The 20,578-nt window shown below is 35.2% G+C and overlaps 2 protein-coding genes across 2 annotated transcripts in view; one reads left to right on the top strand and one right to left on the bottom strand.

The window, feature by feature from the left end:
* The window catches only part of LOC131854685 (uncharacterized), a 126,423-nt gene extending 115,301 nt beyond the window's left edge, over positions 1 to 11,122 (top strand). Inside the window, exons 11-14 of the mRNA XM_059205817.1 lie at positions 1,640 to 1,759; positions 2,269 to 2,433; positions 2,559 to 3,777; positions 4,329 to 11,122. Of these exons, the coding sequence (XP_059061800.1) occupies positions 1,640 to 1,759; positions 2,269 to 2,433; positions 2,559 to 3,777; positions 4,329 to 4,333 (1,509 nt within the window). The 3' untranslated portion in view covers positions 4,334 to 11,122. The remainder of the gene's footprint in view (positions 1 to 1,639; positions 1,760 to 2,268; positions 2,434 to 2,558; positions 3,778 to 4,328) is intronic.
* Positions 11,123 to 12,649: 1,527 nt separating this feature from the next.
* Positions 12,650 to 20,075, bottom strand: LOC131854702 (prolactin regulatory element-binding protein). Its single transcript, XM_059205838.1, has 7 exons — positions 19,774 to 20,075; positions 19,258 to 19,610; positions 18,177 to 18,315; positions 16,049 to 16,206; positions 14,923 to 15,160; positions 13,997 to 14,156; positions 12,650 to 13,554 (listed from the first exon to the last, which is right to left on the bottom strand). Exons 1-7 carry the CDS (start codon positions 19,906 to 19,908, stop codon positions 13,469 to 13,471), a joined length of 1,269 nt encoding a protein of 422 aa, XP_059061821.1. The 5' UTR covers positions 19,909 to 20,075; the 3' UTR covers positions 12,650 to 13,468.
* Between the last annotated feature and the right edge of the window lie 503 nt (positions 20,076 to 20,578).

The raw sequence follows: 20,578 nt of genomic DNA on the forward strand, positions 1-20,578 counted from the left end.
AGATACTTATTATTATAATTAATATTAAAAAATAGTGTATTATTTAAAATGTTTTTGGATTCACTCGTTACTACTGTTACATATAAGTATAATAGCAATAGTTTTCAGCTGAGGACAAAAAGACTCACGAACGGCACAAACAATACCGCGATATTCTCCAGCAATAAAGGTGTATTTTACTCATTTCGACCGTAAGTGTATTGTCATTAAATTTAAAATAATTTTATACCTTCTGACATAACCATAAACACACTGTCATACACAAATACAAAAAGTACATACAGAAAGCAATCACATGCACACATACGATTCCTGACTCTTTCCACATATTTACTATCGAAAGAATATCCAAAATACAATTCACAGCGTAGACCTACTCGGTCAAGGAATACTACGCTGGCAGCCATTTTGTTTACAGTGACCGAATGGAATTCTCGTCGAATGTAAATCATAGACAATAGGAGCACACATTGCCACACTTAACATACACTAATACTTAGTAACACGGTTCAGATTAACACGGTTATAGGAAAAAAAACTGAAGAAATAAATTTGGGCGATCACGTTTGGATATGCTGATGCAATTTAGACTATATTTATACCGATACAGAGTTCACTACTCAGTGACACTTACACGAAGAGTAGGCACAGACTCCACAGATTTCCCCCATCCCTGACACTATAGATAGTTTAAACGTGCCTGAAAACCCTTCATACACCGCAATAACTGCTTTGAAACCCAAAGATGAACTTATTTTGGCTGCTCTCGAAATATGAACTTTATAAATGAGTCGTTAAAGTTAGATTTCTATGTTCATTGAAATATTTGAACAATGAAAAAGTAAAGAAAAGTTCATTCTCAAGTCAGTCGAAATGGTTCTAATCTGAAGCCCGGCCGTTCTGTACGGAAAATAAAATTATACCAACTAAAATTACCACGCTATACTTTCAAATGTGTCATCCAAAAATGAACACGAATGAATTGGAGAAAATCAGAGGGAGGACTTAACATATGTGGGGAAATTACAAAATTGTCACAGTGCATCCAAGAAAAATTTCAGCGAGCGTCCGATATGGAACCGAACAGAAACGAAACGTTTCAGAAAATCTGGAAGACGACATTTTAAATTTTTTACGCCGCTCTTGCTCAGTGCAAGAAAAAAGTCAAGAGTTGCTACATATAATAAAAGTGAAGCCGGTTCTAAATTTCATTAAATAATTTAATATATAATAAGAAATATATGATAGGAACAGTTCTTAATGAGGTATAATAATATTTAACGAACGAGTTCCTCTAAAAACTTAACACTAAAAAAACATTATTTGTTTGTAATGAATAAATCTAATAATCACATAATTCTGAACATGAACAAATGTATCCATCAATTTCGAGTAAGTTTTAGCGACCTCACATTCAACGTTCTCTCTCGACTTCTTTCTCGCTCTGGCGTTCCTGCGTACGCCAGGAAGAAGATCGCGTGGTAATTTTCGTTGGCAATTATCCGTGGAGAGCGGACGGGCGTGCGGGCGGGGTGATGCCGCCGCCGCCCGCTGACGGTCTCGTGGCGCAGGTGGCGCGGCATCCGGCGGGGCGTGTGGTAGCTCGGCGGGCGGCAGCGCGGCCCCCGGCGGCGCGGAGGAGGCGCGGCCCGTGCTGATGTGGGGCGGCGCGGCGCTGATGCCGCCGCCCGCGCTGCCCGTGCGCCGCCCCTCCATCATCGTGCCCGACCCGCACTCGCCGCTAGGACTCAAGAGCGAGGTCAGTTGTTAGCAAACTCTTAATCCAATTACTCACGAGTTGATGTCGGAGCAAAGGGACCCCGAGTCCCCATCGTTCATTTTGCATTTGAGAAGTACGGTTGACCAGTGTCTGTCTGAGCGAGGTAACTATGCTCGTGTTCGATCCGCGAGCGAGCAGTAGAATAGAAAATTCTTTATTCTAATAAACTTACATATAATTACTTTTGGATAGTCATTACTTGTATTTTTTTTATCTGCTGCTTATTCGAAAAGCTATCTCATCATAAGAAAGAGAAAGAAACTTGCACGTTGCTCGTTTAAATACATTTGATATAAGTTTGCATTTTTAAGTTGAAATATGTGAATACAAACCACCAATTAGCACTAATTCATTAAAGTCAAAATAATAAATACACAATGAAATGGTTGATTAATTACATAAGAGTAAATCTGTCGTAGTTTCTGTGGATTCACAAATCATTTGTAAACTTTAGAATTTTGGCCCATCAACTTCACTTCCAATGACAGGTGGCCGACGAATCCAGCCAGCATTCCTTAGCAGATCACGCGGAGACTTCATGCGGGGCCGAAGGACCCGAGGGAACTTCTCACCAACCACTGCTTACCGAGGATCTTAAAGTCGTCGATCTGAGGCTCAAGTCTGAGACAATCACGAGAGATGGCCAGAGTCAGGTACGTAGAATACATATATGTGACCCTTCTTAGGATGCAAAGTAGTGTAACAACAAGCAAAAACATATGTATGAAATGTTATCGTTTAAAGCCTACCGAATAAATGGCAATTTATATTGAAGCAGGTTGGCTTCGTCAGCGGATACGAGTCCATGAAGCTGTCGCCGACAACCCCGACGCAGAGCGAGCCACCGTCGCCACTCGCTTCCTTCACTCAGCAACTGCAGGCCATACAGAACCAGGTCCAGACAGACAAAATGGTCGAATCTGTCACCGCCGCTATATTTAATTCGGACGACAACGCCGGCCAAATATATCCCCCTATTATGCCTATGTCCACGATGGACTCCATGCGGCAACTCATCTCCTCTAAAACCACCATCGATCCTCTAGAGACGGACATGAAGGTGTTGAACCCAGAAATGATGATAACCGATACTACTATGCAATCGACGGTCCTACAATCGACAACCGAGCAGAGGATGATCGTATACAACCAGATGCCGCCGAACAGAACCGAAGAGAGCTTCAACCCGTTCTGTGCGATGACCAAAATGGACATCGGGATGGGCACGCAGATAGAGCAGCGACTCGCGCAACAGAGCGCTCACATGGAGGCGCTAGTAGATGACGCGATGAAGGCAGCCATCATCATGCCGACGGATGACGCCAAACTGGACGAATTCGTCAACTCGCGGGTGGAAGACCACCTGTCGGGCTCGTCCACGTCGCCGTCGAGCGCGTCGCACGCGTCCGACGTGCTGCTGAGCCCCAACGCGGCCGTGGTGTCACGCAACCCGCCCGCCGATCTCCTCCCCCCCATGCCGGCCTCCGCCATCTCCCCCGACGTGATCCTCAATCCACAGGTGTCCCCCAGTTTACTTTGTGACAACGGTCAGCGCATAGTGATGCCCAGCGGGCCCTCGCAGGACGAGCTGATGATGCTCCCCGATCAAGTGCAGCTGACGTCGGTGAAGACGCCACCGGCGGCCGTCAAGTCGATGATACTGAACGCGGCCGCCGAAATCCTAACGTCGGATTCGACGATGAACGCCCTTGTGACGTCGGCTATCAACACCGCGAATATCCTAACGACGGAGAGCGCGGGAGGTACCGCGGGGCTCCAAACGACGGCGGCACAAGAGCCCGAGCCGGCAGGGGAGGCTCCGATGGCGGCCATGTCGCAGGCCGTATCGCAGGCCGTCACCCAGGCCGTGTCGCAAGCCGTTTCGCAGGCGGTCTCCCAGGCGGTCTCGCAAGAGATGACCGCCCCCGTGCAGGGGCTGACCGACATGAGCGATCAGGATCTCCTCTCCTATATTAACCCCAGCACGTTCGACCAGGGTGAGTACATGATGGACTACTATTGACCTAAGCAATACCCCCTACTTGTAGAATTTACGCTACTCTGTGCCTAATCAGTGACTAATTTATAATATCAAATTCATGTATTTTTAGTGAACTAAGGAAAAGGCTTTATAATTTAACTGAAAATTAAGCGTTTATAAGTGAAGGGGTCATAGACTCGTATAATTAATAACCTTAAATGTTTCATTTGTTAATCATTCTAATAAAACTGCCAATACACTTTGTCGACGTTAATAATCAAAATTGTCATCGCACTATCAACCCTAATCACTGTTATTTTAGAGTTTCGTCTTCTATCAAGCAGTTTGTTCTGCATGTTTTTAATTTATGTTTGCATTATCATAAAGAAATTATAGCTTTTTGCTTTTATCGTGCGCGAGTATTTTTAATATTACATTAATTTGTGATTAATCTTGTTGAGACTCAAAACTAATTATGTGTCGCCTGTTTGCTGTGACGACGATTGATAATTCAAAAAACATTAGAAGACGACAAAAATTATAATGGCTGTACTTGGTTTGTTGCAGTGTAAGTTCGCCGCGTATTTCGCACCGCCGCGTCGCCGCGCCGCAGACTGTTAACTTACGCCTACGTTCAATGCATTTTAGTGATGTGTCGAGGGCTCAAAAGCAGTTTTTATGAATTTTTAATAGATGTCACTGTACGTAGTGATTAATCAATGTAGTTGTAACGCAGTCGGACAATGAGTAATCTCCGTTAAGTTTGAAAAACGTGAAGTGACGTGACCGTGTATGGTTAAGATTTTATTATGATTCTCATACCTATTAATTTTGTTAAATATTGACGGTATGTCATGGACGTCAATTAAATCATGTGAGTCAGTATTACAGGGGAAATTTTATACAAGTGTACACCGAGCGGGGTGGGAGCTAATGGGAGAGTTGCCTGGTGTTGCCTGCAGTAAAATGCAATGTTGTCATACTAACTTATTTATTCCATCCATTGTTTTTTATTAATCAAATATTTATTTTAAAAAATATTACGTAGTCATACTAATATATGAAATAAAATGGACAACGTAAATTCAGTCACAAAACTGTAGGTATACGCCTATACTCTGTTCCTTTACACTTGGTAAATTTATTACACAAATTTGGTATATTTTTATATTGAAATAAGAGTTTGTAAAATAAACGATTAAGTAGAATAAAAAGGTGTTTTGGGTTAATTGATTAAATTTTAATGTATGCTATTGTTATTGACGGGTTTCTACATAAAAATATACCTTTATGTGAATGTAACAAGTGACTGGAACCATAGAGTATAACGATGGACAAGTAGACTCGCATTTCCTCCCGGACTGCCTCGCTCTGATCAGAAGATGTATGTATTTTTGAAAAGTCTTATGAACTCTTAAATCAAACGTGAACTTTTATGGTTTGTATATCGAATTATACTGTGTAAATAGAGTTAGGATTATATTTATGTTGTTACTATAAATGTAGTGCGGTGAGATTAGACCACATTAGTAGGATCGTGTTTTAATTAAGTGATATTTTATTATGTATTCAGTAAGTTTGGGGCTTGATTTGCGCAACATTGTTGCATTTGTTTTTATTTTAATTTTTTTTTCTTTATATACTATACCATAATTTGACAGTTCAAAAATTTATTATCTATGGTAACAGTTTATCGATGCCTTTATGCGTATTTACCATCATTGTAGCATAAAAATATAAACATTGACATTTAAAACTTTTGTGATTATGTCTAAACCACCTCAATTAGACATTTGTAGATATAAAGAACGTATATAGTTCGCAACTGCAACTGTCATACGGGTTATAAGTAATCGCAATAGTTTCAATTTCAATCTATTAAAATTAAAAGCTACTGCAACATTGTTACACAATGAGGTCTCGGATTAAATTAAATATGTATGTTTTTATACATTATTAATTTGGGACGATTATTACGTTCTAAATTTGGCTATATAGTTACATTAATATATTAAATAGATAAATATAAATGATTAAACACTTTTTAAAATGAACTATAGCATGTGAAATATTTGATATATGAATAAAAATAAAATGGTATCGAAAAGTTATAAATTATATAGGTAATCATAATAATAATTTAAATATTCGACAATTGGTATTAAGTTATCAGCCTATACAAGTAATATGCACTGATAATATTATCTGTGGCTTAATTATGTAATGCTGTTACTTAAATTTCACATTGAACACATTAAAATTTTTCCAATAATGTATGAAACTCACAAATGGTTAAAAAAACCGCAAAGCGATGGATTTTAATGTAATAAATAAGAGTTATTAGTAACAGATTTACATAATCAACCGATAATTGATATAAGAAAATATTCAAAATTCCCGCCAAAATATTCTAATAAAATCTACTTCTAAATGTGCAACTTGATACAGTTAAAATTACATACATTACATGTTTAAAATGTAATAATAAAGTATGTTTCAATAGAATCAATGTTGCTACATATTGTAGTCACTATGAGATGGCGCCAATCGTATGTTGGAAATGTCAATTGTCTATAGCCGCATATATTCGCCCTTTGCCTTTCCTATTGGAAAAATAAAAAAAAACGTAATAAATCAATTTATTGAGTGTTGTTTTGGCGGGAAATGGAATGCATCTGTAATTACAAAGCTTATTTGCATATCAAAATATTTTAATAAAACTATTTCAATCTACAAATTAATATAGGTATATCCTTTAAATAAACGTTTGGAATTAAAAAAACTGTCACTTGTTAACTTTTTAATACAATCGTGCAATTTTTTAACTTTATTGAAAAAGAAACGTGTCTTAAATCATTATATATAAAATTTTATCATTTGCAATGGTTTCAATTCTTTAATATTAATAAGAACTTGTCTACTGCGCCACCTAGCGGGAAAATATGTAAATAAATTATGAACAATTATAGTTAGTTGATTTTGTGAACTGAACAAAGTTTCTAAACGCAGAAACAGATTATAAATATATAAGAAACTTTCTAACAACTCTACTCTACTCTAATCATTTAATACATATACCTATATAATTTAATAACTTTTATAATAAAAACCGACTTTTCATGTAATTGTGTGGGACCATCTTCAAAGCAAACCAAGTTAGGAAATTATTGAACATAAAATTTATTCATAAAATAAGCGGATATGTCACGCGACATAAAACAAAGATAAGAACAAACAGTCTAATTAAGAAACAAATATATTTATGAAGTCGGTCCATAAAAAAAATGAAACCTGACGTCATTATGCACATCTATATATATATATAAGGTATACCTACCTTTTATATTTTTATATCAATGTTATATATAGAAAAAAACGTTGCAACGATCGCCGCGCCTACTATATGCTAAATACCTTTACTACTCAAGAACGTTACTAATATAATATATATATATATATATATATTTAACATATATAAAAATGATAGATCTGTTCGATTTAATGTAAATACATATATATAAATATAATTGTCAAATATATTATTGTTCTCGAAATTCGGTTTATAATGTATGTATATGAAAATAACATGACAAAAAGTTATATAAAATCCAAATTCATGTCAACTGAATCAATACACTAGAGTGGGATTACACTAGTTGAGTAGTAAAAGTATTTGGCTAGTGTTTATATCTATTAATGTAATTGTGATATAAGTAACTGTTAATTCAATTGGCGTAACTTTAAAATAGCAGTTAAGACAATTGGGCTGATTCCATCCTCAATATTTGGCGGGAAATTCTATTTTACAATTTGCATACCTCTAAATGTGTCTTGGTATAAAGTTACGTAATAAATTTCATTACGACTTGCATATTTGTATATAGTTTGACGAGAAAAAAATACGTGTATGACTCATTAAGACTTACTTACATGTTCGTTAGTTTGATGGGAAAAAATACGTGTATAACACTGTTAATATGCGTAAGTCTTGTAGAGCCCAGTCCCGCCCAACACCCATATATGTTACGCCAAATTAGTAGCTAATTTTTACATGTGTAAGGAAAACTGTACTGATGTGATGTTAGAGCAAAGATTTATATAAAAAACTATGTTAAACATTATAATGAAGAGTTCATTTTTATAGTTGCATAATGCAGTGGAAGACTACATATTTATATGTGCCATTTATATGTTATCTTAGATTAGAATTTAATGTAAATCATATCGTATGGAAATGAACTTGTTTGAGGAACGAATACACAAGTCGTGCCTTGTGGCGTGTAACACAAGCCGAGATCATATTAGGTAGATATATATACATATGTATATATTTACGTGTATCTCTATGAGTGTAGTGTTGTAGACTTTGGTGCACATAGGATTTGCTTTACGACGCTGTTGAGAGTGGCCTTCCAACAATCTTACGACCTACGACGCAGTATTATGCAGAAATTAGACAAGGATGGAAGTATAGTGCCGTCTCGTGCCGTTTAATTTTTTCCAACCAAATTTATAATAGTGATTCTAGAATACTCATACAATGTATTGTAAAATGACATTTCAAAACGCCAAAACGAAGTGATATATACACAGTCTTTTACATTTTCTTGACAATTACCATCCATTTTTATTTTACCTCCAAAATAAGGAAATCGACAATAATTTTTTTAGCTGTTGAATATACCCTCTGTAGTGCATCGAATCTACATTATTGATATAAGTATTAAATTTGGGGACCATATTAACAGAACAATATAGGTAAATCTGAAAATACCAAAATACACGTTAAAATATAGATAGTAAATTTATTAAATAGTACACCGCCAATATTAACTTATACAAAAGGGGAGAATACAATGTAAAAACATAATTGGAATTTTTATTAGAATTTTACGAATAGAAATAATTTATTTTCTATGCTTTTTGAAAGCTTCCTAGATGATGTTAGTTATGTAATGTACAGGCATTTCATAGAATTAACAGAGTATAATAAGTATATACGGTAAGAATAACAAGTATCCCTTGTATAGATAAACGAGCCAAAAGTATTTCTACACAAATCCCCATAATAGATGTAAATGTAACAATTAAATTGACAAAATATAACATTAAAGTTGTATAAACCCAAAAACTACTAAAACAATCGCACAAAATTATTGGGTGACATTACCATCGTATATAGACTAGAAAAAAAATAACTCTTTAAAAGCCCGACCTACTGGGTATTAGTATTTTGTCACTTTGTTTCAAATTATTCAGAACTGTCCAAAAATTCGCGCGACCAAATACGCAGATTAATGAATAGACTGAACTATCGAAGCTGATTACAATCATTTACGTTTGTTTTATTCTATGTTACATTATTCTGTATCACTAAAGAAAATCTATTTTGTCTATGACTTTATTTGATTTTTTCACATATTTTGACTATGGTCAACGCTTCCAATATAAAATGGTATTTATATCTTATTTATAAAATCTGTGAATCTATTTTAGCTATTGAACTGTTGAGTCCTTTTTTTTTAAACTGTTTTTTTTATTTGAAAAAGTGGCAAAACACTAACATAGCAAAATAGATTTGTAATTGTTTGTTTTTATGAATATTTATTATATATCCAATAATTGGGGCCATATTATACACATATACAGCTATTTTATATATATATATGTTTAATATAACAAATATTTCTCGTCTCATATTCGATACATTTTGATCTGCCTAAAACATTGTGAACTGTGTTATATAAAACCTCTATGTTTTTGTTTTCCATAAAACATCCTTTGAAGCGAATGAAAATATCTTATAAGTATTTTTTAATGACATATTTAAAGAATTTTAAGTATATTATATTTGAAATTTAAATCTAAATTGTATATATATACATATTAATACAGTTATTGTTATATGTTTGTTTGCGTGTCTGTGTACAGGGCAATGTTATCTGGGGACTTTGTTTTATTAGTGTGAATATTGCTACAATGTCAGTGTACACAGGCCTTAAATTGTAATATTTTATATAACACGTACTATTATTATAGTATAGATCTCTAGTCGGTCTACATTCAATGCAACTTGCCGAGGTTACGACGAGTATGTGTATGTTATTTGTTTTGATGTAATTGATTAAATGTTATGAAAAAAAATGCATCTCTTTAATTTTATACTCTATTCATTTGAGCTGTTGCTGACGTACTGTCCACATACTTTTATACTTCATATTTACATTGTATTTTAAATTAAGAATATTATTATATTTTTTTGTAAACAGAACATTAAGTCTAATAAAGAACATGGACAGACAACAACTAGGCATTGAAGTATTATGACAAAACATGTATAGAGAAGACGCCGTCATTTTTCTATCCAATTGCGGCGTTAAGGCCTCAAATCAGTCACTGATACAAAAGCAGTCTGTAGTTACTGTGGCTAAACACTAATTTATGTAGTTACGTATTCTTATAACATAAATAACAGAAACATATGTTTCTATCTGGTTTAACCATATGGTCTCTCAGAGAAATTGAAAACTGGACTTGCTCCTACTAGACTTCTTATTACAATATATCTATTGCCTCAGTACAAATATCAACTTCAATCTTTTTATATTAACGATGTACGTTAAAGCTGGTTAAAGGTGTTTACAGCTGGAGATCTAGTCAAAATCTTATCTACTTTTTTATTCAAATCGTCTACCGCAAACAATCGTATACTACAGCATATCTAGTACATAAAAATATCAATGAAACAAGGTTAGTACCCAAAACAAGAGGGCCATATAAAACACAAGACTGCAACATTGCACATAATTTTATTCAATTGATCCTATTTATACATAGAGTGTGAGCATATTTAACTATTAACATAATTTAATCTAACATAAACCCAAGGTACTATTAAACACCCTTATTGACAATTATATTAATTTATACATATCACGCCGTTCATATAAAATGGCGTCAGTAGAGTCCATTTCGATAGGTATCCAGCACGTGATAGATACAGTATATATTGATAAATATACTATGTAAAGTCAACGAATCTGCTTATAGAAAAAATCGATTTTATATGACTGAAATGAAAAAGCCGACGCTCCACTTGGCGGAATGTGGGAAGCGTCGGCTATTATACGTAAACAGCATCTAAATAAACTTCAACAAAATGAATTTGTGATGTCTATAATATTGTTGCGTTGCCATTCTTGAGGCCTAAAATTTATCTTGGGACCCTTGAATTTCACTGGCATTCTAACCCTTGAAACCCTGTGTTTGACAGATAAATGATGGGTGCCTCTTTAATTTATTTTTACGCTTTCGCGTTTAGTAAACTTTATTAATAAAGTTAAACGGGTTTTAACACGAATAAATTTATGGTAAATAAAGGTATTTACCTTTCTCCACATTTCCACTAGGTTGCACTAGCTCGTAACCACGTTTAACTTCATTAATAACCGCTATAATTTTAATGCTAATTGCTATTGAAACCCTGAGTTTAATGGATGAGATTACGGCAGTTGCTTTGCAAACTGTTAAAGTAGCGGCAAGACATAGATAAGACAGACGAGAGAGAGAGAGAGAAGAGATTCAATAAAGGTGAAGTTATATCCAAAATATTGTGAAAATAATGATTGTCACAAATATCATATATTTGTTTCATTCATTCATTGACAATAGATAACTAAACGCTACGTTTTAAGAGTTCGCACTGCCCTTATAAGAATAAAATATAAATTGAAAATATGCAACTACCTGTATTGTTGAAATGTTATTCTAAAATAGTGCTTCCACCGTTTAACATAAGAATTGTTTTGTTCTGAGTGACGTGATCTTACTTATAAGGACGACACCATCAAAATCTTATATATAAAATTCTCGTGTCACAATGTTAGTTACAATACTCCTCCCAAACGGCTTGATCGATTTTTATGAAATTTTATATGCATATTCAGTAGATCTGATAATCGACTATCTATTTTTCATACCCCTAAGTGGTAAGGGATATCCACCCCTAAATATATATTTTTTTAATATTATTATTAGGATTTAAAAATACATACAACCTTAAATTTTTATCCTTCTGGCATCAACCCCTATTTTTAATAGCGATTTTAATTTATATGGCAAAACAACGTTTTCCGGGACAGCTAGTTAATCTATACAACCGATTATACAGTGCTAAAACAAGTGGATGCATACTTTCAAATAATATTTTATTCTAAATGATTGTGTCATTTGATTGCTAGAGATTCCTTGACATCACATACACAGGTGAATCAGCTTGATGACGTTTTTGCATTTGTAGTAGTGGAATACAGTCAATACTACTGGAATAGCTGCCTTTACATGTGGTACGTTACCCGCAGGAAATAATGTGTATGTAAATGTAGACAAAGAGAAGGTAGACCACGCGCGGCCAGTGAGCGCACACTCGTTTTACAATAGTGTGTGCTTTAGCGTCTTTTATTAATAATTAATTACCATTTCAACATGGCCGTCATATAACTATGGAGCAAAACATAATTACACAGTTCTTGCTCAATTATAAACCGATGACGTCCTCGGTGGTCTAGTGCTGTAGCACACCGCCTTACTTCCCGGTCGTGCAGGTTCAATTCCTCCCACGGCACAAAGATTTGTATATGATTGTCTGTATCAGTCTGGATGTTTTCTATGTATAATATGTATGTATTTACGAAAAAATATATATGTATTTGTATCAGTAATCCAGTGCCCATAACACAAGCTTTAGCTAGCTTAACTTGGGTCCAGATGGCGCTGTGAATTGTCCTGAGATTATTATTATTACAAGTTAAATTACATTAATCATACACGCAAAAACGCGCGATAGAGTGAACAAAATAAAATTAAATGAAATCTCTCAGGTCCGCGCGCGCTTGTTCGCGCGTCAAAGAACGTGTCGTGTAAAGGCAGATAATAAACAAGTTTACGTTGGGTAACACGTGCATCGCACGTGTCAGGCACTTATAAGTAGCTTTAGAAGTTTGACGCCATTTTGTTTTTTTTTCTGATATTATTACAAGTTAAATTACATTAATCATACACGCAAACACGGTCGATAGAGGGAACAAAATAAAATTAAATGAAATCTCTCAGGTCCACGCACGTTGGTTTTCCCGCGAGAAATCGCGCGCACTCCTATTCGCGCGTCAAAGAACGTGTCGTGTAAATCAGATAATAAACAAGTTTACGTTGGCTAACACGTGCATCGCACGTGTCAGGCACTTGTAGTAGCGTTAGAGGTTTGACGCCATTTTGTTTTTTTTTCTGATATTATTACAAGTTAAATTACATTAATCATACACGCAAACACGCTTGATAGAGTGAACAAAATAAAATTAAATGAAATCTCTCAGGTCCACGCACGTTGGTTTTCCCGCGAGAAATCGCGCGCGCTCCTATTCGCGCGTCAAAGAACGTGTCGTGTAAAGGCAGATAATAAACAAGTTTACGTTGGGTAACACGTGCATCGCACGTGTCAGGCACTTGTAAGTAGCGATAGAAGTTTGACGCCATTTTGTTTTTTTTTCTGATTTATCATTAATTGGTAGTTTGTTTTTATTCTAGTAGTTGAAAAATTTATCACTGACCGTAAACTACTACAAACGCAAAAACGTCTCCAAGTCGTTTTACCTGTAGCAATATATACTGTATCTATCACGTGCAATTTGATTTCATATTGAAAGAAGCTGTTAAATTCCTAGATACGAACATAAAGTGAAGGTACAGAATAGCACGAATACGATAAGTAGAATGGCAACCCAGGCAGGTACAGTACCTGTGGACAAAACACGCCACTGTTAAGGAGCTATTACACTATAATAATATAAAATCATTATACATATATTACTAAAATTATGATATTATATAGGATTATTTTTTGTCGTTCGAAGAAAATGTATATCTTATATATAAAATTCTCGCTTCGCAATGTTAGTTACCATACTTCTCCGAAACGGCTTGACCGACTTTTATGAGATTTTATATGCATATTCAGTAGATCTGAGGATCGGCTACTATCTATTTTTCATAGCCCAAAGGGATAAGGGTTGTCCCCCCTAACATATTTTTAGATCAATAATTTTTATTAATATTTTATAACGGGGCATTAAAAAATATACACAACCCTTTTTTCATATATTATTATAATACATACGAACCAAATTTTCACCTTTTCTTACTCCAGCACCGTCACGAACATTATGTATAGTGGTACTCACTTCTGCAAGGCAGGCTGTGCACACAGACGCAGTTGTCCACCGAGATGGATAGTAGAGCGGCCTCGCTGCGGCTCGTGATGGGTGGCCCGTAGCCCCGCACCGGCAGGAACTCCAGCCCCGTCACGAACATCATGTGCGCGTTCTTCACGTGTAGCACCCGCTGTATATACATACACAATATTTTACCATAAAGATCACAATAAACAATAAATAACAATAATTACTCCTGATATAATAATAATATAACATTTCAGGACAATTCACACAGCGCCATCTAGTCCCAAGCAGAGCTTGTGTTATGGGTACTAGACAAGTGATATTAAACCCCGATACAAACAATCATACCCATGAATATAAATGTTTGTGCCGTGCGAAGAATCAACGCGACCATCGGACATAAAGCATGTCATATGCAGCATATGCTGAGTATGGGCTATATTGTATTATGTAGTTTCATTGGTACGTAATTTTTTTTAAATTTTGATGTTATTAATTGACGTACTGCTTACGTACTTTACACCTTTACCTTAAGGGCACCGCTAGGGCTTCGAACCTTGGCTCAAGCCGTAGTAACCCCTAATGTGGATCTCTATTTAAATTTGACGGGGGATGTTGGCTTAAACCAGTGATTCCCAAAGTGGTCTATCGACCCCCAAGTGTCTATGACAAACTGCAAGGTGCCTACGACAGCGGTCATCTTGTAGTTTTTACTTTATGTTTTTAAAACTAAACTTTACTACAGTTAGAAATTTCCAAAAAATCAATACCAGGTAAGAAATGGGGGGTCTACCCAAAACCGAAAAATGGCAAGGGGTCTACGACACAAAAAAGTTTGGGAACCTCTAGCTTAAACCGTTGTAATTTCGATCCCTGTTTGAATTTGACGGGGGATCGATCGCAGGTGGTCTGAAATGTGTCGGACTGACCTGTAGACTGAAGGCTATGTATATGTGCACGGAGCCGCTGAACATGGTCCCGACGGCGACGTAGCGCCCGTCGTCGCGCACGGCGAGCGCGGCCAGCGACTCGGGCAGCAGCACGCCTCGCACCAGCGCGCCAGCCTCCCACGACTGCAGCAGGCCGCGCTGCGCGCCCGACCGCGCCAGTGGGTTCGCGATCGTGAACATCCTGTATGCGTCCTTCTTGTCCTCTATTAAGCCGAACCTGAACAAACAATCGTATATACGTGCATTATTATACATGTTACGTGCGTTATTATGACACATGAAGCGGAATTTCAGCCCGAGTCGATGTTTCAAAAAAATATTTTTTTGTCTGCTTGTTTGTCTCGGCTAATCTTTGAAATGGCTGGACCGATTTTGACGGGACTTTTATTGGCAGGTAGCTGATTTAATAAGGAGTAACTTAGACTACCTTTATTTCAGAAAAATAAAGTTAAATTCCACGCGGACGAAGTCGCGGGAACAGCTAGTATAAAATAAAACTACAACACCTATGATATTAATAAATATACACAGGAGAACGTCCCACCGTCTCAATCAATCAAATTAGAATATCATTATTTATGTAGATCTGTAACATATACATACATATACACTCTTATGATATATCAAATCTGGCAACACTATGGGTTATTTTTGAGCTAAGAAGAAAAAACTCAGCTTTTATTCTTTTCAAATAAGCTTAATGAATTACAAATGCGAAAATTTGTAAGGATGGATGTTTGTTACTCTTTCAAGTAGAAACTACTCGATAGATTTTAATGAAACTTTACAATAATATAGCTTACACATCAGAGGCTCATAGGCTATTATTTAAAAAGGTATTATGGACGAAATTAAATGATAAATGTCAAGTAAGTGTTATGCAGACGAAGAATCTGCTAGTAAAATTATTACATAGTATAAAATAAAGTCGCTGTCGCTGACTGTCCCTATATGTTTAAAACTTTAAAACTACGCAACGGATTTTGAAACGATTTTTTTAAATAGATAGAGTTATTCTAGAGGACGGTTTATATATATAATAAGTATATATAAACCGTACTCTAACCCGGGCGAATAGCTAGTTTATAATATAAAAGATACGAACCTACACCTCCTAAACAAATATTTGTTCCCGTTCGGAGGTTGACACGTGAGTTTGAGTAGCGGCGGCTTTTTACTGGCTGTGGACCACACGCAGGCAAATCCATCCTTAGCTATACTAACTAGCTGTGTGTCACACGGACTGAAATCCAAGTCGTCTAACTGGAATTAAAAAATATATATCGAATATAGGTATTTCTTTATTTTAGGCTACTAGGCCCATATTATAGATACCTTATAGACTGACATACATATGAAATCTTATATATAAAATTCTCGTGTCACAGTTTTCGTTCCCATACTCCTCCGAAACGGCTTGACCGATTCTCATGAAATTTTGTAAGCGTATTGAGGTCTGAGAATCGGCCAATATCTATTTTTCATCCCCCTAAATGTTAGGGGTAGTCCAGCCCAAATTTTTTTTTTTATTTTTTAGACAAAATTTTTAGTTGCTATTTTTTTAAGATACAACATACAAAAATACATACAATCCTAAATTTTCACCCTTCTATCGTCAACCCCTATTTTTTTATAGCGTTATTAATTTATATGGCAAAACAACGTTTGCCGGGACAGCTAGTAATATTATAAAATTAAGATATTGAACTTCTGTGTGGTCACGGCACTGCCACTGCTATGATAGCGTCGATACCCCACACCCTTCGGCCAGTAGTCTTCGTTCATGAAGCTGGTATTATTGGTATTTATTATTTTCATTTTAGTTGATGTCTCTTTCTAGGGTTCAATTTATATGTATTTTAATATTAATTAATATTACTGTACATGAGACGAATTTAGCATTCCATACATTCACCGTGCGGGTGCCGGCTCCATCGTGTGGCAGAGAGGGAAACTCCGAGCAGTTCCCGGGACTTGTATCCCGAGTTTAGGTTTTAGGGGCCCCTTTGCGTACGTAGGGTCGACAGTCATAATAGTTTTAAAATATAAACGTGTTGGCAATTAGCTCCAACTTTATATTGTGTTAATTAAATAAATAAATAAATAAAAATAAATATATAAATTCACCGCTCGTGTTTCTATCCCTATCCAGATAAATCTGGTAGAAGCCTGTTAGTGCAGCTTTAGATACACATTATAGTATAGAAACCACTACTGTTCTAGATTGACCAAGATCTTTTAAAAGATTGTAGAGATATTTCGCAGGTATGCCTTTCATTCCCACTTGCACCACATACATAAAAAGTAATATGCGATACAAAATTGTGAATAGCTGTAAGTGGCTTATAAAATTACTATATAAAAACTTCGTATTGTACAAAATTATTACAGCTGTAACAATTCCATAAAAAATAAAGTAAAAAAAATCAAATATAATATTTGATTTGGATACTAAATTTCTAGTATATACAAATTTAAAGCTGCAAATATATATAATAACTAATAATATATATTTTTTATGCAATCTTAGGTTATGTACTTAGTTAAACGGTACATCACATATGTACATAAAACGGTGTATACTTGTCATATAAGAAATCGGTCAGTTCTAATAATATAAATTAATCTGCTAATTAGTTTTGATAATCAATGAATTTAAAATTATCAAAGTTAATGAATTCCTGCTAATGATAGTTTTCTTGTCGATGATAGTTTCTGTCAATACACTGGCCAAATAGAAACTAATAATTATGAAAGGTTGTAATCGAAAATTACGTAAAAAATAATATTACAGTAAAGTTCATTTAGACATTATTTAATAATTGTATAAATGGGATATTTAGCATACTTTTATTTTAAGTTTTTTTTTTGTTTTTGTGCTATTTAAAGAGGTCTTGAACAAAATGAGAAGTTCATAAGTGATATGCAGCGTTTTCCATGTGTTCCTATCGTTTGCCAATCGGAGTCACAGTGGGACGGCAATCGTTCTAAGATCATCAGACCAACTTTTGTAATGTCTTTCTTTTTTTCATTTTGTTTTATGGCAGGGAATCCACTCAGTTACAGTTATCGTCTAAATATTAAAAAGAGTTTAAAATTTATATATTGTCTGTGAGAGATTGTTAATTATTACTGGTTTTTGTTTAGCACATTTATGTTAAAAAATTAATTGTTGTTATTGTTTTATTTTTCTGTGGGCAATATATATTATTAATTTTATAGACAGTTAATACCTCTTTAGTGTGTCCATCTAATATATACAGCAGTTGCATCTGAGGAAAGCTCCATACCCTCACTTTCCCATCCATACCACCAGTAGCCATCTGTTTGCCGCTGTGACTCACTCTTACTACTCGCTGGAGGGGGTCATCTCTGTCAACAATTATTTACAGATTAAAAATATATTATCTTCTAATTATTTTATTCTTGTATGGAGATTTTAGAGTAAAAAGACAGAAAAAGGTGGGCTGATTGATATAATGAATAATGCAGGAAAAGATTGGATGCAAATGGCTATGGATAGAGAGATTTAGTAGAGGATGGAAGAGGATTTTACCTGAAGGGGCCACACAATGAAGAAAAATGAACCATAAATATAAAAAATGCATATTAATTAAATATGTGTTATGTGGAAATATATATGCCTATATCTTTTGTGCTATAATAAAAATAATGGAGGATTATTTATATATACTTCTTGTGTATGTAGGAATATCCTGCAGGAATTGAACAAAGTAACATGGTTTGTAAATAAAATCAAAAATAAATAAAATATAGTTTATTAATACAGAACATCATAGCCCTTATGAACATCAAGTTTTTTGTATTCATATTTTTCCCTAACATCCAGTTATATATTACATACAGCATTCAGTTCAGTATGTAGACTTAAAATAAAGTTTTATATGGTCTGATATAGTGGAAGAAAAGGTTAAACAGTGTTCTGAATAAAAACAACTTTTTTATACACACAAAATAACTCAAATAAAAGGTTACTGGTTAGGATTATAATTACCCTATGCATGAGAGGATTTATGAATATGAAGGAAGCAAGATTTGTTAGTTACAACAACACACATAAGTATATTTTACATATATGACATACTTATGAGTATATTGTACTAGCTGTAATAGCTTTATTAGAATCCATTTAATACTATCAAAATGAGAATGATACCTTTGTTCATTTATTTTTTGGATACAATATATTGCGTTATCGTAAGTAACATTTATATAATAAATATATTTTATAAAAGAAGTTTGAATACATACATGCTAATTCACAGTAATGTATTCGTAATTATTTACACTTACCCAAAGTCTGTTTGCACACTATCAATCGGCCGAATTTCAAAGGATATCCGTTTCTCTGTGGTATTACTATTAGTGTCCTTCTTCGATATGTTGTCGTTTTCGGAAACCGTGCGCCGCCGGCGGCGGACGAGACCGTTTTCAGCACGAAAACTGCCCCGCCGCATCTCGGCCGCGTCCACCATGCGAATGTTCACTTTATATAGCTGGCAATGGCTTTCCTGCCCCGCTGCCAGGTAGGTTCTGTTCTGGGTACTATTCACGGAGCATGTCATAACTACATTCGGCCCAGTTTCATGCCTCATCACCTCTTCTGCCACAAATCTGGTACCATTGTGCGAAATCTCAAATATCTCCTAAAAAATATACAGCCAAGTTAACAAGTAATATTTTAGCAACATATTGACCGTATAAGCTCATTTACATGAACCATAATTACAGCGTAAAGTGAATGACACGTACACGACATAGCTGTGTTTAAAAGAATGTAAACTATTAATTATTTCATTGAACACTCACAAAACCATTAGCGACTCCTGTGTTGGAGGCTCCACCGCCTCCAGCCACGAGCACATGACGATTGGTAAGTGTTTGCAGTGTGTACAAAGGAAAATCCACTCGAGCTAGGAGCCCGTCGCATCTGTTACGGGACATTTTGGCTTATAACATTTAATTAACCTAGCCAACACACTTGAAACACTATCTTGCTCTCTTAGTCGGCCACATGAGTTCGTCTTAGCGAACAAATTAACGACAATGTGTTTTAATATTTAATAAATAACACAATTTCATATATTAAAGTTTGAAGGATTTCTCATAGTTCCAACATGACAAAAGTCAATTTGACATTTGACACCACTTGACAGCTGTTTGTTGGGTACATAATGAAGCACCAAAAACAATAAATTTATCGATATTATGAATGGAATATCCATATTGACATGATATGTGGAATACTATTTTTACTCTAAATTGTACAGCAATTATTAAGTTAAATAAATTATTTTGTTAGTAGTTAAAGCCACAGAACTACTCAACAATAGGCAACACGGTAAGCATTTTATTTTCACAGTACCCCCATTCTCATTTGGGGAAGGTTAGGGGATTGTTAGTATTGGTGGTATTGGGGACTAGTGTTAGGATCAAACTTTATCTTCACTCTCGACGACATACTCAAGCTCTGTTTATTTGTACATATATTTATTACTAGCTGTACCCGCGACTTCGTCCGCGTGGAATTTAACTTTATTTTTCTAAAATAGATATTTTCTAAGATAAAAGTAGCCTAAGTTACTCTTTATTACATCAACTACCAGGCAAAAAA

The sequence above is a fragment of the Achroia grisella genome, unplaced genomic scaffold (assembly GCF_030625045.1).
Source record: "Achroia grisella isolate CSIRO2021 unplaced genomic scaffold, CSIRO_AGI_Agris_v1 utg1244, whole genome shotgun sequence".
Lineage (NCBI taxonomy): Eukaryota > Metazoa > Arthropoda > Insecta > Lepidoptera > Pyralidae > Achroia > Achroia grisella.